Source organism: Aulonocara stuartgranti (assembly GCF_965226115.1).
Source record: "Aulonocara stuartgranti genome assembly, chromosome: 4".
Taxonomy (NCBI): domain Eukaryota; kingdom Metazoa; phylum Chordata; class Actinopteri; order Cichliformes; family Cichlidae; genus Aulonocara; species Aulonocara stuartgranti.
The window spans coordinates 33822836-33837292 of record NC_138942.1 but is presented as its reverse complement, the minus strand read 5'-3'; the positions used below and the strand labels follow the sequence as shown (position 1 = coordinate 33837292).

General features: G+C 41.1%; 1 protein-coding gene across 7 annotated transcripts in view; it reads right to left on the bottom strand.

Annotated features, from left to right (window-relative positions):
- Positions 1 to 4243: 4243 nt before the first annotated feature.
- Positions 4244 to 14457, bottom strand: part of LOC309704702 (thyroid hormone receptor alpha) — a 114619-nt gene continuing 104405 nt past the window's right edge. For all 7 annotated transcript variants that reach the window (XM_082530088.1, XM_082530089.1, XM_082530085.1 and 4 more), the window contains one exon: positions 4244 to 12861. In XM_082530088.1, coding sequence (XP_082386214.1) covers positions 12611 to 12861 — 251 coding nt within the window. In that variant the 3' untranslated portion in view covers positions 4244 to 12610. The remainder of the gene's footprint in view (positions 12862 to 14457) is intronic.

The window sequence follows — 14457 nt, the reverse complement described above, 5'->3', positions numbered from 1 at the left end:
ATTTGCCATAGAAACAATTGTCAACAAAATTCAGATGGATATCTAGGGATGGGAATTGAAACTGATGTCCTGTAAAGAACCGGTTCTTGGAGTTGAGCTACTTGTCGATTCCATTTGCACTCGCGCCACAATCAGCTGATTTCAGTTTGTGTGGGGGAACGGAAATTTGCATGAATCTCTTTGACATGTTGCTTAGTGATGGTGTTAAATCTCAAAGCAGAGCCAGTGAGAACCTGTGTACCATGAGTACTGATAAGAAATCGAATCAATAAGTGATATTGATAATGGAATCAGCATCACTCAATTCCCATCCCAATGGATGACTTGCAGTGGTTCCCAAAGGTTGGACGCAGAGTCTTTGCGGAGGGGTGTGGTAAGAATAAAAAAAACAAAACAGGATGCGTGGACACTGCTAGCATAATGGACAGGTTTTTGACGGGGCTCCCACACAGACACAAAGCAGGAGATGAAGCATCACCAAATATGCTTCCAGCCAACTTCCTAGAGTTGAGACTAGAAAATATGATGATATTGGCGGCCCCAAGATAGCTATCCCCGTCCCTAACAGAATTTGTTTCCCCTCCCCTCGGGAGCACACGCTGGGCTGTCCAAATCACAGACAAACAGTATCCCACATTCTTGACTTTTAGTTCACAAACACTTCTTATAATGGAATTTTGGCATTACAGTAGGATGCAAATAATATCAGGCTGATCCTGCCACAGTTTGTTCCAATCACGGACGAACAGTATCCCACAGTTGTTTATGTTTTTAAAACCATTTTGCACAGAGAGGGAGGCAAAGATTTTCTTGTAAAACAAAGGGGACCTAGCCAAAAAAGTTTGGGAACCACTGATTTAGAGAAAGAAATCGTAACCCTAACCGTTTTCGTACCAAGCTGTAAACATGTTCATTTCCTCACTGAAGTTGGGCGTTTTAATGAAGGTTTATGGAGTTTGGCTCGCTTTTAGCGCTGGCCTCAAGCAGACATTTGAAGAACTGCAGTTTGTTTGTTGTTCTCCTTTTTTGTGTTGCCTTCATTTTTCAGTACAACAGGTTTGCAACTTTATGGATCTGATCTTCAAGAATGGGGGTAACGTGCAGCCACAGGAGGAACACTTTGGGGAGGAAGTAGCTACGTCTAGGCTGCCTTACTCCCAAAGAGTCACCACAGCAGATAACTCCAACCTTCCCAACAGAACACCCTCCCGGGATCAAACCAGGGATCTTTCAGGGAATGTGTAAACACCTTGGACACTTTTTATATGTGCTATTGCTATTTTTATACATGTGCCTAATTTGGTTGTTTTCTTCTAGCCAGTGGAGTTTAATCATCGTGTGTTTTATTTATTTGCTATTGTGAAGCAATAGTGAGCAGTGATCAAGAGGAAGTCAGGAGTCTTTAGTGAGTGTATGGTAGGAGTGACAGATGGGTTCAAAGCTGAAACGGGATTATGCCGAGAGCTGAGCGTGTTCACAGTGGTGACGGATGATCAGGCAACGGTCTAAATAGACTGATGTTTGTATGTGATGCTCTGAGGAGGCTCTGATAAGTCTGGCAAACACTGAATGTGCTGTCATGTGCCTTTTATTCAGAGCTGCTTCTGTCTTGCTGCTCCACTAGAAAAGCCTAGGTGGTTGTCTTTCCTATGAAATCTTGATTGTTCTGCCATGAAGCTTTATATCCACAGGGTGTAACTTGAGGGTAACGACGATCTCCATATTATTTGGGGTGGGTGTGGCTCAGGTGGTAGAGGGAGTTGGCTACCAATGGAAGGTCGGTGGATGTTGGTAGTGTAGTAGAAATAATGGAGTACTTAAACCGAGTAGAAAAGCCTGTTTATCATGTGTTCACAGGATGCTCTCGTTGGCTTTCCTACTCGATTTTGCCAAGTGGCCAATTTTACAGAGTTAGGTTATATCACCCCCCCTATTTTTCACACTAACCTTAAAGCTTGGAGTGTATGGGCTTTACATGCTTTAACGTTCAAAAGACATATTTTTCTTCATTTACTACTGCTGCATTTCAGCTCCCGTCTCTTTGCTGCGCCTCTGGAAACGTCTCCTTTTAATCGGTCAGCTGGCACGATCAAAGCAAAGGTTCTGTGTATATAAGGCACAGCCCTAAAGAGCTGCTGACCAGTAAAATAAAATAAGCTTCAGTCACAATAAACAATAGAGCTGAAAGCATGGCTGTTATCTTCATATTACATCAATGGTCAGACTATGTTATGACATCAGGGTTTTAAAAGAAGCTTGAAAAATGGCTTCAAAGTGTCGGCTGGTTTACAGGTTACAGAACTGAGTCTGAATGTGCAGCATTTGGGTCACCACATCATGTGTCTTCTGCTGTCTGACAGCAAAAATGGAAGATATGTAAGAAAGCACAGCCTGTTTTTGAAAAGAGTAAGCGTGAACACAGGAGAGGGGCAAGCAGATGGTAATGTTAACCACGTCAGCTGCCACTGTGAGGACAGTAAACATAAAGAGATTTAAAAAATCACTGGGTCTTCAGTTACTCAGATGCTAGGAGTGCTTTGAAGACTTGTGTTTGTTCTTGCAGCATAAAATGCAGCATTTGGTCTGCTTTGCTTACAGCCAAGACATTTTAGGGTTGAGTGAATAACCAGGTTACCGTCTGAGTGGAAACACAACGGCTGACTGTAAGGGAGTCTTTGCTCGAGTGAATGAATTAATGATCTTTACTGTTATACATAGTACAATAACATTCGGTTTGGCTTTCTCTTCATCCTAAAAGATGACAATAAGCAGATTAAGAAGCTTACGCAGCATCATTGTAAATGACCAGGTCATATTGTTTGTGTGTGTTTTGAAGTGTATTCTGAGGATTTCTGTGTTTACAGTCAGTTGTGTAGTGTGGCTGAAACTGGGGTGATGGAAGCCGACCCTATAGGGTAAAACGTGTCTGAGTCTGTTGATTCTTGTTTTTATTGTCATGAACAGTTTGCCAGATGGCGGTGACTCAAACTATTGATCCTGTCTGCAGCCTTCCTTATCCTGATGGCACAGATGGATTCCAGATGTGGAAGTTTGGCCTATTTCAGTTTTCTGAGGAAGAAGAGCCTCTGTCGTGCAAACCTGACCAGCTGGCAGGTGCAAGTGGGAGATGTGGTTTCCTAACCATGGACCTAATAATAATAATAATAATGGATTGGATTTATATAGCGCTTTTCAAGGCACCCAAAGCGCTAAAACCTAGAGCAGAGGTGCTGAGGATCATTGTATCTACACTGCTGACCATCAGTCGGATGGTCCACTTCCAGCCTGCAGGCCCTTTCCATCCTCATTAAAATTGTGGGTGATCATCTGGAAACTTGATTTTGGAGTTTGGGGAGCAGATGGTGTGAAGTCGTAGATAAATATTGCGTAGAGCACTGGACTCAGCACACAGCCCCATGGGGTGTATCTGTGTTTAGTGTGGGAGTAATAGAGGTGTGTTTGCTGAGAGCTGGTCAAGCAAATCACTACATGGGCGTCGAGTTGCTGTGTCACATAGTAATGTACACATTGGGACTGGAAGAAAAGATTGTGCTGCAGTATTTTTTGTGGCAAGGACACTAGGCCTTTGTAAACCACATGCAGGAGAGGAAAAAAAACACAAGAAGGAAAATCCAAAAAGCGTAACACTGTATGAGTGATTTAACCTGACCACAGTTTGGAATGCCTCTGCAAATGATCTGAATACTTACACATGTGGAAACATGTCTGAGTATGATCTTTACTGTTATACATAGTACAATAAAGTGTGTTTTGGCGTTCTCTTCATCCTAAAAGATGAAAATAAGCAGATTAAGAAGCTTAAGCAGCATCATTGTAAATGACCAGGTCACATTGTTTGTGTGTGTATTGAAGTGTATTCTGAGGCAAATGAGTTTGCTCTTTCTTTTTACTGCAGCACACATAATGACATCTTTTAGGTTCAGTTGGACTTAATGTGACATTAAAACAAATTCTGCATATAGTTAAAAACAGTATTGTCAGCTATTCTAATTAAAGAAATTACAGTTGCTGCCCCCTTTTTGGAAGCAAACTATAAAAAAAAATGAGGGATGCTTTAAGACTTTTGCAGCATATCGAACACTGTACTTATATATTTAGCTAGTTTAGTGTTTATTTGTCTATTAACTTATGCTCATGCGTGCATCTGAAACCGAGACGATATAACTCCTGATCACTTGGACAGAGACAAAGTAGGCAGACTGTTCTCAAATCATTTTATAACGCTGTAAACGAATGCCACAGAGCCACAAACACAAACAGCTGCGAGCCACTGAGATGTCATTGTCTGATTGTGCCATAAATGATGTCACAGAAAAGCAAAACAAACAGCAAACATGCCCGTCACAAACCCACGACCAGCAAGACTGAATACAATATCAAACTGTCGTCTGGGGAGCTCCGGCTTGTATCTCACTCAGCGTTAAATTCAACACTGTGCTCTGCCAACAAACACATCATCGTCCCATGATGTGTCTCGGATAGAATAATTAGAGCCGGGATGGATTCTCCTGCAGGGACCAGCAAAGAAATAAAAAAGGAGACAAGTCTAATCATGGGAATAGCAGTTTGGGACGCTGGGTCCTAAACTGTTCTTATTCAAGGCACAACTTGCTGGCCTGTATTATATACACTAAATGCAAATGTTTAATTGCATTTTTGCACTTTTTTGCAATTCCTAAGACTACTGGACTCTAATTCACACTTGCATTAATAATTTTATTTGACTTCGACTTGGTATACCCCTCCTGTAGTGATGAAGTCCTCCCTCTCTGTGTGCCATGATGCCAGCTGATGACTAATACCTCAAAGTTTGGCTTCATATTTCACCAGACACAACAAAATAAGTCTGCTTTTTTTTTTCCTGAAAAACAACACTGTCACAGTGACATATCTTATAACCTGAATAGAAACTGTAAGCATTTTATCACATTAACCATATACACTGCTACTTTTTTATCCAGTTCAGCTTATTATTTCTGGCATGTGAAGAGGCCAAAAGAGAGCGAGCGAAAGAAAAAAAACCTTTCAAGTGTCTCTTCCTTGCTCCTGTTCCTTATTTTTCCATGATCAAAATGATCGCTCCCAGTCCCTTCCTCTGGCACACAGCAGTACAATGAGGTATGAACAGTTGTATATATATCTTTCTTCTTCTTTTTTTGGTCTCTGTTTTGTGATTTATCGTCATGTGTTTCTTTACACTTCTTTTTTGTATAGTGAGCTTTGTTCTCCATCAAAAGCTATATTATCGTTACAACATTGACACTTTTACATATGGCAGATGTATAGATTGCACGATTAACCTTAGCTGGAGGTTTGATAGATGCTGACATCAGGATGCGAATGTTTTTTTCTTATTTTTATTGACTCTAGCTTAACAAATGATACAGCTAAAGCAACTGTGGAGAGCACAAATCAGGTTCATTCACTTTCAGTTCCAACTGGACGATGGATTTGGCAACACTTTATCTTTTAAACAAGTTCAGAAATATTTTCACTGAGACGGTAACCTGGTTATTCACATTTCAGAGGTGTTATAAGGGACTGTACGTAAATTATTAATGAGGGGTGTGAAAGAAAAGATGTTTATATACAAATATAAATAATCCCCAAAAATGTAAATATATATAGAATTGAATAAAATAGTACACCTGAAACCATACATCTCTGTGTATTTGTTATTGGTATTTGTGGCCAAAGTATTAACTGTACTGATTACCTTCTGAGTCAAGAGCAAGGCCCAGCAAGGAATTCAATGACTTTTTCCACACCAATTATTTATGTACCTTGTCAAAGAAAATCTTTCATTGTATCAGCTTTTAGCAAAACTATTAAAATATGGTGTCAACACCAAATGGGCAGTAGACAGAGTGAAGTTAGCTCTAAGCTAGTAAGCTAATCTTTGGGCCCAACATTAGTTGTAAAATTGACATTAGCTCAAATTGACTATAGTATTTTTTAATCACCTACATCTATCAAATTAGCCCAACACCAAATTGCTGATAACTCAAGTATGACCAGCAAATAAAAGTATTATCATGAGTAAACCTCAGAACAGCAAGATTACAACATCATCAGCTAGCTAGCTAATTAGTGGTTTTACTTAGAATAATATTCAAGAGAGTTTGTCAGAGCAAGGATTAGTTTATCATTTATGTATTAAAATTAATTTAAGAATTGCAGGACGTTGCGGGCTGTCACCGGGTGAAATTATTTGCAAAGAAGGGACTGCGCTAAAAAGGTTTGTGTGACACTCTTCACAGTTTCACTACAGCTTAGCAAATAGTTAGCAAGTGGTTACAGAGTGCTAGCATCCACCAAAGTAATCCCGAGGAGGTTTTCGCTGCAGCGTCGTAAACCCTTAGATGACCAGTTTCACCTGGTGACAGTAAGCAACTTTCTGCTACCACTCTCCAACTGGTTGGGAAGAGATTTTTCACCTGCTGCCGGTGATTACCACAGGATCACAGACTAGTGTAGGCAAGCCTAACTGAGCGTTTAGGAACTGACTTCACAGCAACTGCCAGCAAACTTCAGCAACTGTTCAGAGAAAATACATTTTTCCCGAACAACTTGTGATTGCCAGGCAGTCACTAACTGGTCTCTAAGCCTGTGTGACTGGGACAGTGGTATATTACGTTTTAGCGTATGAGAGGTTGCAGTAGTGACAAAATAAAAAAAGGTTAGAAGTAAGAAAAACGTACGATTTAAAACCTTAAAAAAAAAAGTATGAATCCAAAACACTGACTAGCTTGTCACACTAAACGTATATTTTTGAATAATGCAATTCATTCATTCTTATACAGCAATGTGAATTACAGTGCAAGCAGTACAGCTGCTAGATACAGCCAACTATGGTGCCAAATGCAATCGCCTGTTCCAAGAAGTTTCAATCGTATTTATTAATATGGCTTCTTTTTCAGTTGGCTAAACTGAAGATGAGCTGAACCCTGACCCATGGGTGATGTCTGAGCACTAGCTACCACTGCACCAATGATGGTCTGAAAGTGCATATACAGCCATATTCTCACAGTAAAGCATCAACACAGATAGACATTCACTTACCAAGAAAAATCAGATGCAAATAAAGACAAAAGTATCATTAAAAAAAACAAAAATTAAAAAGTTCCTCTATACCCAAAACATTCACTTCATCCCTTCCTTTAAATCACTCAAACGTTTTCAGTCATCACACGGTTCTTTCATAAACATACTAGTTTTTTCTTAAAACGACTCATCAGTAGCAGTCTGTCACAGGACGTGGCTCATGTCCACCTCCAAAGCTCAACAGCCCAAGAAAAAGCAGAACGACGAACACTTGGTGCACAACAAAAGCAACATCGAAAGCAACATGAGTGTGGGACTTCACATCGTGTCTTTAATTATACAATTTCAGTATTTTACATTCCACGTGTGGACATATTCCTGCAGGGATTGTCGTCTTTCTCCACCAGAGAGTGCTAGCATGAGCCGTAGCAGGTTTCTGGGAGAGGGTGTGGGAAAGGAAGGAGAGGCATATGGAGGAAACACCCGGGGGGGTTGGAGTTGGAAGGATGTGGAAAGGTGGATGCAAGGATGAGAGCTTACGGATGTTTTCCCTGGGTAAGTAATAAAAACAGTAGTATTTGTTAGCTTTGTGCCAGGCTGCAGCTGCAGAGCTTAGCATCAAGTTCACATTTGAGTTTATTGTAAACGTAATATAACCCTTCCTTTGATCTCAGAGGCAGACAGAGAAAGCAAACTGTAGTGATGGTGTGGAAAACATGTAGACTGTTATTCTACAGCTTGATTGGGATGTCGGGACATGAAGCGGACGGAGGTAGCCTACCTCTGAGTGGCCTCAATTATGTCCAACAATGCTACACTGCCACAAGAACACGTGTTTTTGACTCTATGGCTCACACAGGTGAAGGAATTTTCCATTCTGCCTCGCCTGCATAAGTGCACCAACTACTTGAGCCATGTCCAAGCAGACAGAACAAATCAGTTCTTTTATTCTGATTTCTTAATGTAAAATGATTTTTTGGTTTCTTTGTCTTGTCACTGAAGCACTCCATGCTATTAGTAACAGAGATGTCACGCAAAAAACATGCATGGCTAAGGTACGGTCCTGTGCAGCTACTTCTCATTAGAGTTTAAAAACCCAACTGCTGAGATCAGACTTAAAGAGCTACCTGGACATGTCTGCTATGTGATGATGACTGTGGAAGGTGGGAAGGATGGTTGCTGTCTCTCCACTATGCTGGTGCAGCTGATCACGGCTGAAGGCAGTGTGCTCTGTGGTGCTGGTGTGCTGTGTTTTTTTTCTCTTTTTAAAGGACAGGAAGAGGATTTCCCCAGTGATCATTTGGCTGAGAAGGAGAGAGAGGGTGAGAGAAAGAGAGAGACAGAGAGGCCATGCTGCCAGCTCCAATCTAAATCACGAAGTTGACCTCAGTCTCAGACTTGGGGGGGGATTCACCAAGAGGTTTGCAAAAAGCAAGTCAGCCATGAGTTGATGATCTCCACAAGGCATCTATAAAAATTATATGTATGCATCCACACAGGAAGTGCATCACTTTGAAGCTGAACGTTGGTGCTTAGCAGATGTTACCGATGGCCAACTAATATGGTAACCTTTGAATGTATTTACTGCAAATCATATGTCAATTACATTACCCTGTTATGCTTATTTAAAGCTCTGTTTCTTTATTACTTTAGCTGGTTCAAAAAACGTCCTTTGCTCGGTGTAACACTTTAGTTCATCCACTGCCTGAAACAAGCGATTCTACGCTCTCCTTCCCTCCCGATAAACAACTTGCTGTTTCTCTGGGATGAGCGACTTCTGACTCGCAGGATTACTTGTACATACACTCAACTCATTATTTGAAACTTCTCTGTTTAAACACAGTGACAGAATATAAGAAAACGCACATCAGGTCCAAAGTCTAACCCCAAGTCCAACGTATTAAAAACAACTGTACAGACATTGATTCTTGTGCTATATGAGCGGTCAGATTCACGATCTGATTGGAACTGGCAGCATAAACTCACCCACTGATAGCTCGAATGGCACATACAATAACTGTGTTGTGTTTGTGTATAAATATTTGCTCCTATATTGTGTATATTTGTACCACCTCTGTGAGGCACATGTACATGTGTGAATTAGAAAGCCAGCAGTACCCTGTCTGAGCCTTAGCCCGGTTGCAGCGTGGCTTTCATTCACAGTGATAGTGAGTGCAGTACAAACACAGCAGGTCTGGAGACGGCCGCTCTGACCTTGGACAGCTCAATCATCCTATTGCCGTGTGTGTGTGTGTGTGTGTGTGTGCGCAACTGTATCCCTGTATAAGCACGTTCTATTTAAATACCCTGCAACATAGATTGGTAACACTGAGAGTGGCAGCGTCGCGTCAGTCCTTGTTGGTTATATAAGATCATCAGGGAGGATATTGGGAATGCTACAGACTAGCAGGAAAGGGAAAGATTTAGGAGAGGTCATAGAGGAAAGGAGTTCAGGGCTGCTGAAGAATACAGGCATGGTTTTAGTGCAACAGAAAAAAAACCTGATAATCATTTGTAGAGGATGGCAGTGCGGGATATGGTTGGTGGAGATGGTCTCAGCAATGTTAAATTCATGATTTGAATTTCTGGGCCAGTGTTTTCCGTTTGTGCTTCAATGGCGAGGGAAGAATTCAGGGACGCATCGCCCGGTCCGTGTCTGCGTATGTTTGCTGGTGGCCTGAACTGCGTCACACTGCAACGGTCACACACACACTCGCCGTTTCCCTCGCTTCGGCCAGGACGAAAAGTCATATCCTCAGGCGGATTCTGCTGACTCAGTTGCTGTTTATTTACCTTCCAGTCACCACCCAGAAGAGTCTCTTGGGCTGATCCAACAGGGCTAAAAATCAACTGTGGTGCCAGTTTCCAGCTGTCACTGTGTCCTGACAGCTTCCTCCAAGTTCAATTGGCACACAGATCCAGATTCACAGATTCATGTCTGCAGTGTTGTCACTTTAGGTTCTTAAATAAAAATTAAAAATGACTCTTGATCCCAATTTTTTTGTGATAAAGTCTGAAAAAAAAAAAAGGGGGGGGGGGGGGGGGGACTGAATTTCAGCTGTTGATCTCTGGCCCATGTAAAAGACACTCAGTGGGTCCATGCTTGCAAGTCCTTTGTGCACGGTGAGTACATATATCTGTATTTTTATATCTCTGTGCATGTTTATGTGTATGCGCTGCAGGTAGAGGGGGAGCTCCTTTTAAATGAGAGGTGAGGTAGAATCTGCCAGTTTCAGGCGGGACTTGAAATGGATACAGGCGATGGGGAGAAGCCTGAAGAGGTTTCCACAACCACCACCATGTGCTAGTGCTGAACCTAACACAAATCAGTGGAAAGCTGAGGGCGCGGACCATAGAGCAGGGGGATCCAATGGGATACTCAAACACTGACCCAAAGACACAGGAAGTGTGCACAACTCAGGAGGAGGAAGTGCTGATCACAAAACAACTGAGGTAATACATGTGATAATAACTAAATGGGTGTTTAATATGCATATGAGTATGTGAGGTAAAGACAACAGGAGGTATGTGTTGGAGAGGTATTCCAGCTGTGTATAAATATAAGCAGACGTCCTGTGTATGCTATATTTAGTATAAAAACAACGTCGCAATCAGCTTTTCTCTTCCTGGATGCTCAAGATGCCATGACTAAATCAGTGCTTTCTGAGGAACGGGGCTGGAGCTGGCCATTAGCCTTTCAGCAGCTAATTGCCAGTTCGGGTATAATGGAGGTAAAGATGATCCAAATCCACTGAATCCAATGAACAAGAAAAAAAAGTATTATTTTTATTTTTTATTTTGGTAGATCATGAATGAAAAATACGTTTTAGAATAAATCTCCTTATAACTCCTTGCTGCTACTGTTGACATGGAAATGATAAAAACAACATCCTATAACTCCTGAAGAAGCAATAAAGTAATAGTGACTGATATTCTGGGAAACAGGATTTCTTTCTTTGCTTTCTTACTTTGGTAAAAATAACACAATTTCCAAATCTGTCCTTTAAAAAATAAACTACAGCCAATAAAAACACTAACTTAGCACAAAACAGGAAATAATAAAACATCTGGCTTTAAACATTCCAACAAACAACAACAACTAAGCTAAACATAAAAAAAAAAATCATCCACAGCCACCGCCGTGCTATGAATCCTGGGATAGGCTGGGCAACAAAGGATACACCCGACAAATCCTTCAAATCTGGGGAAAAGGAGGACGCATTTGTGGGCCGCATTTGGAGCAGCCCTCGAATTGGGACAGCCTTCATCGCCTGGCAGTGACGATGCTATGCTAGCATAGCTTAGCATAGCTTAACATAGCTATGCTAAGCTAAGCAGTCGCTAGCGTTAGCTTCAAATACAGCATAAGAATGGAATCAAACTTTATATTTAAGTCACAGCAAGAAAGAAAGTAAACCTGTTTCCAAGAATATCAAACCATGTCAGTAAACAAGGAGAATTTACTGCACAAAGATGGATATCAAATCCACTAAAGCAAAACGCTTAGTGATCACAGAAAGCACCGTGATGTTCATGACATCTTGTAACCTCTGATGCACTACAGTAATTAATACCTATGGGTTCAGTGTCCCAGGCAGTGTCCACACTTGAAGGAAAATTCAATGAAGATTTCAACTGAAAACAAAGTTTTTAGTGTTTTTTTAGACTGGGTTTAGTCTCTGCTCAGGAAACAGAGCGATACCATCTCGTGTCTGCAGTTATAAGACATATCTGTATATAAATAAGGGCTTCATACAAAGTTTTCTCACTGTAGCTTGCATATGGTTTGACTAAATATTACACGAGTCTGTGTTTTCTAATCAGAAAGGTAATATTGTTTGAGGTAATATTGTAGGGGTGTCTTTTGTGCATGTACACCATGTGCCTGTGTATACACGAGAGAGAGAGAGGTCAGTACGTGAGGGAGGTAGGTCAACAAAGACTCACGGGGCCTTGGCAGGTTGAGGGCTAGGCTGCGGACAGAGGATGACTTTGCAGTTAAGGAGATGCGAGGGAGGTGTAGGGATTGAAAGAGAAGCTAATGATCAGGTCCCAGAGATTAAAACAAAACAAAACAAAAAAAGCACTTATCTGAGGTGATAGGTGGCTGTGCAGCTAGTAGAAACATAACCAAGCCCCTCAGTTTGCATTAGTCAGGAGCAGTACAGCTGTGTATCCATGGGGGTGCAAAAAGAGGCAATGCAATTGTTTGCATATAAATACACTTTTTATGGTGTATGAATGTGTGAATAGCTATGTAAGTATTTACACTGCTTGTACTTTGTGTGTGTGCCTAGTGAGACTGATTGCATTCCTCTGATAATATTGATGTGTGCTTGCTGGTGGTGGATGTTGTAGTTGCTTGACAAATCAAAAAAACAAAACAAAACAAAAAAACACACACAAAGGGGCAACAAAAGAAATTTACAGAGTGTGTTCTCCATGAAGAGAAAAAAAAAATCCAGTTTTTCGTCCTCGCTTGTCCTTCAGCCAAACTTCCTCTCAAAGCCACCACAAAAGTGTTCTTTCTGAGGGTGATGTACAGTTACACTTCCTGGTCCTCGAACACCTCCAGGAAGAGCGGGGGAAACAGTTCATTGGGACACTCGACCTTCATGTGAAGGAAACGGCTGGCGTGGCAAGCCCCGATCATGCGCAGGTCTGTCACCTTCATCAGCAGCTTGGGCCAAAAATGGGGAATGTTGTGCTTGCGGTAGTTTATATAGTGCTCGAACGCCAGAAGGAAAGCCTCTTGGCACTGCTCAATCTTCTCCACGCTGGTCAGCCCTGAACGGTCTGCAGGCAATAAAGAACAAAGGAACAATTACATGGGAAATGTGCCCTCCGCTGCCTGGTTCCTTTTAAAACAGGAGAAAGATTGCAAATTGAAATGCTGCATACATTTTTCTTGGAGAGGGCAGAATAAGTGATGTGACAGTGTGTACTGGAAACAGAGACTCTGAACAGAACATCGTATTTATATATAACTTCTATAAATGAAGCTGTTGGTTTATTGAAAGTAGTATAAAGGATTATTTTGATAGTCAACTAGTCACAGATTATTTTTGTGATTAGTCAACTAATCATGCATCCATTGGAGGTAAAACGTACAGCTTATTGCACCAGCAGCATCTGCTCTTATATAACTATCATTAGCTTACAGCTTTAAGTGTTTAAGGTATGTGCTAACTAAAAATAAAGACAAGATGATAGTTTATTGAACTTTTAATGAAATTTGCAGATTGTCTCGGTGGAGTTTAATAAACTCAGCCGTCTGCTCCTTGCTATCTAAAATATAACAGCAGACTGGAGTAAATTCTCTACCAAATTCTGTTTAATCATTTGTCTGCTTGACGTTTATTCAGCTGTGTAAAAACTATAACTTTAATCACAGCCAAACCGATTTACTCAGGAAAAAATAAAACACTGAAAAACGCCAAATAATAAAATTTTTAAGTCTGAAATGATGTGCAGGGAGTTTGCTGTTCTCGGCTCTAGTGACCCCGGTCAGCTATATATTTTTGCACATGTCGAGGAGCGTGTCAGGCTACATTTCACTGTGTGTTATACTTGTATAACTATGCATGTGACAAATAAAGAACCTTGAACCTTGAACCTATAGAGCTGAGGGTAACAAACGTTTCCGAAAACGTTGGAACACTTTTGCAAGTATATGATGTCTCGATAAACAGAGCAGATATTTGAAGTTTACACAGCTACATTCTCACCTGAAAATATCTTAAAAGTTTATTTTGTGACCCAGAAAGAGTAATCAGAGTATTATTAAAATAAATAGCTGCTACCATTGTTGCCAGCTGGAATTAGCTGGGCTGCGCTATGAATTCTGGGATAGGTTGGGCCACGAAGAATACACCCAACCAATCTTTCCATTCTGGGGATAAGGAGGACACATTTGTCGGCCACATTTGGAGGAGTCTTTGAATTTGGACATCCTTCGCCACACCACTGTGACGTAATCGGCCTCCGAAGGATGCGGCCCCTATTATAGCACAGCTACAATTCCGGACACGCATTCCTGCCATCTTCTGTTTCAGTCTGTTATAAAACTCTTAAATCCTACTACTTATTCCTGTGTCTTTCAGGATCTTGCAAAGCTTCAAACGACGCCTCAACTATTAAAGTAGTTGTCAACGATTTTGATAGTCGACAAACCTAACTGAAAGTGGCAAAAGTGTGGCAGTTCAAACACTGGAACTGCGTGTTTGCAACCAGAGAATTAGCACCCATCAGCTACAAGGGAAAAAAGCCCAATATTCACAATTTGGAAAAAAGCTGCTGTGTTCAGTATCTTTACCCCTAAAAATATCTCAAATGTACTCAGAAGCAAACACACCCTGACAGAATTCCAGCAGCAGCATGTCCATAAATAAG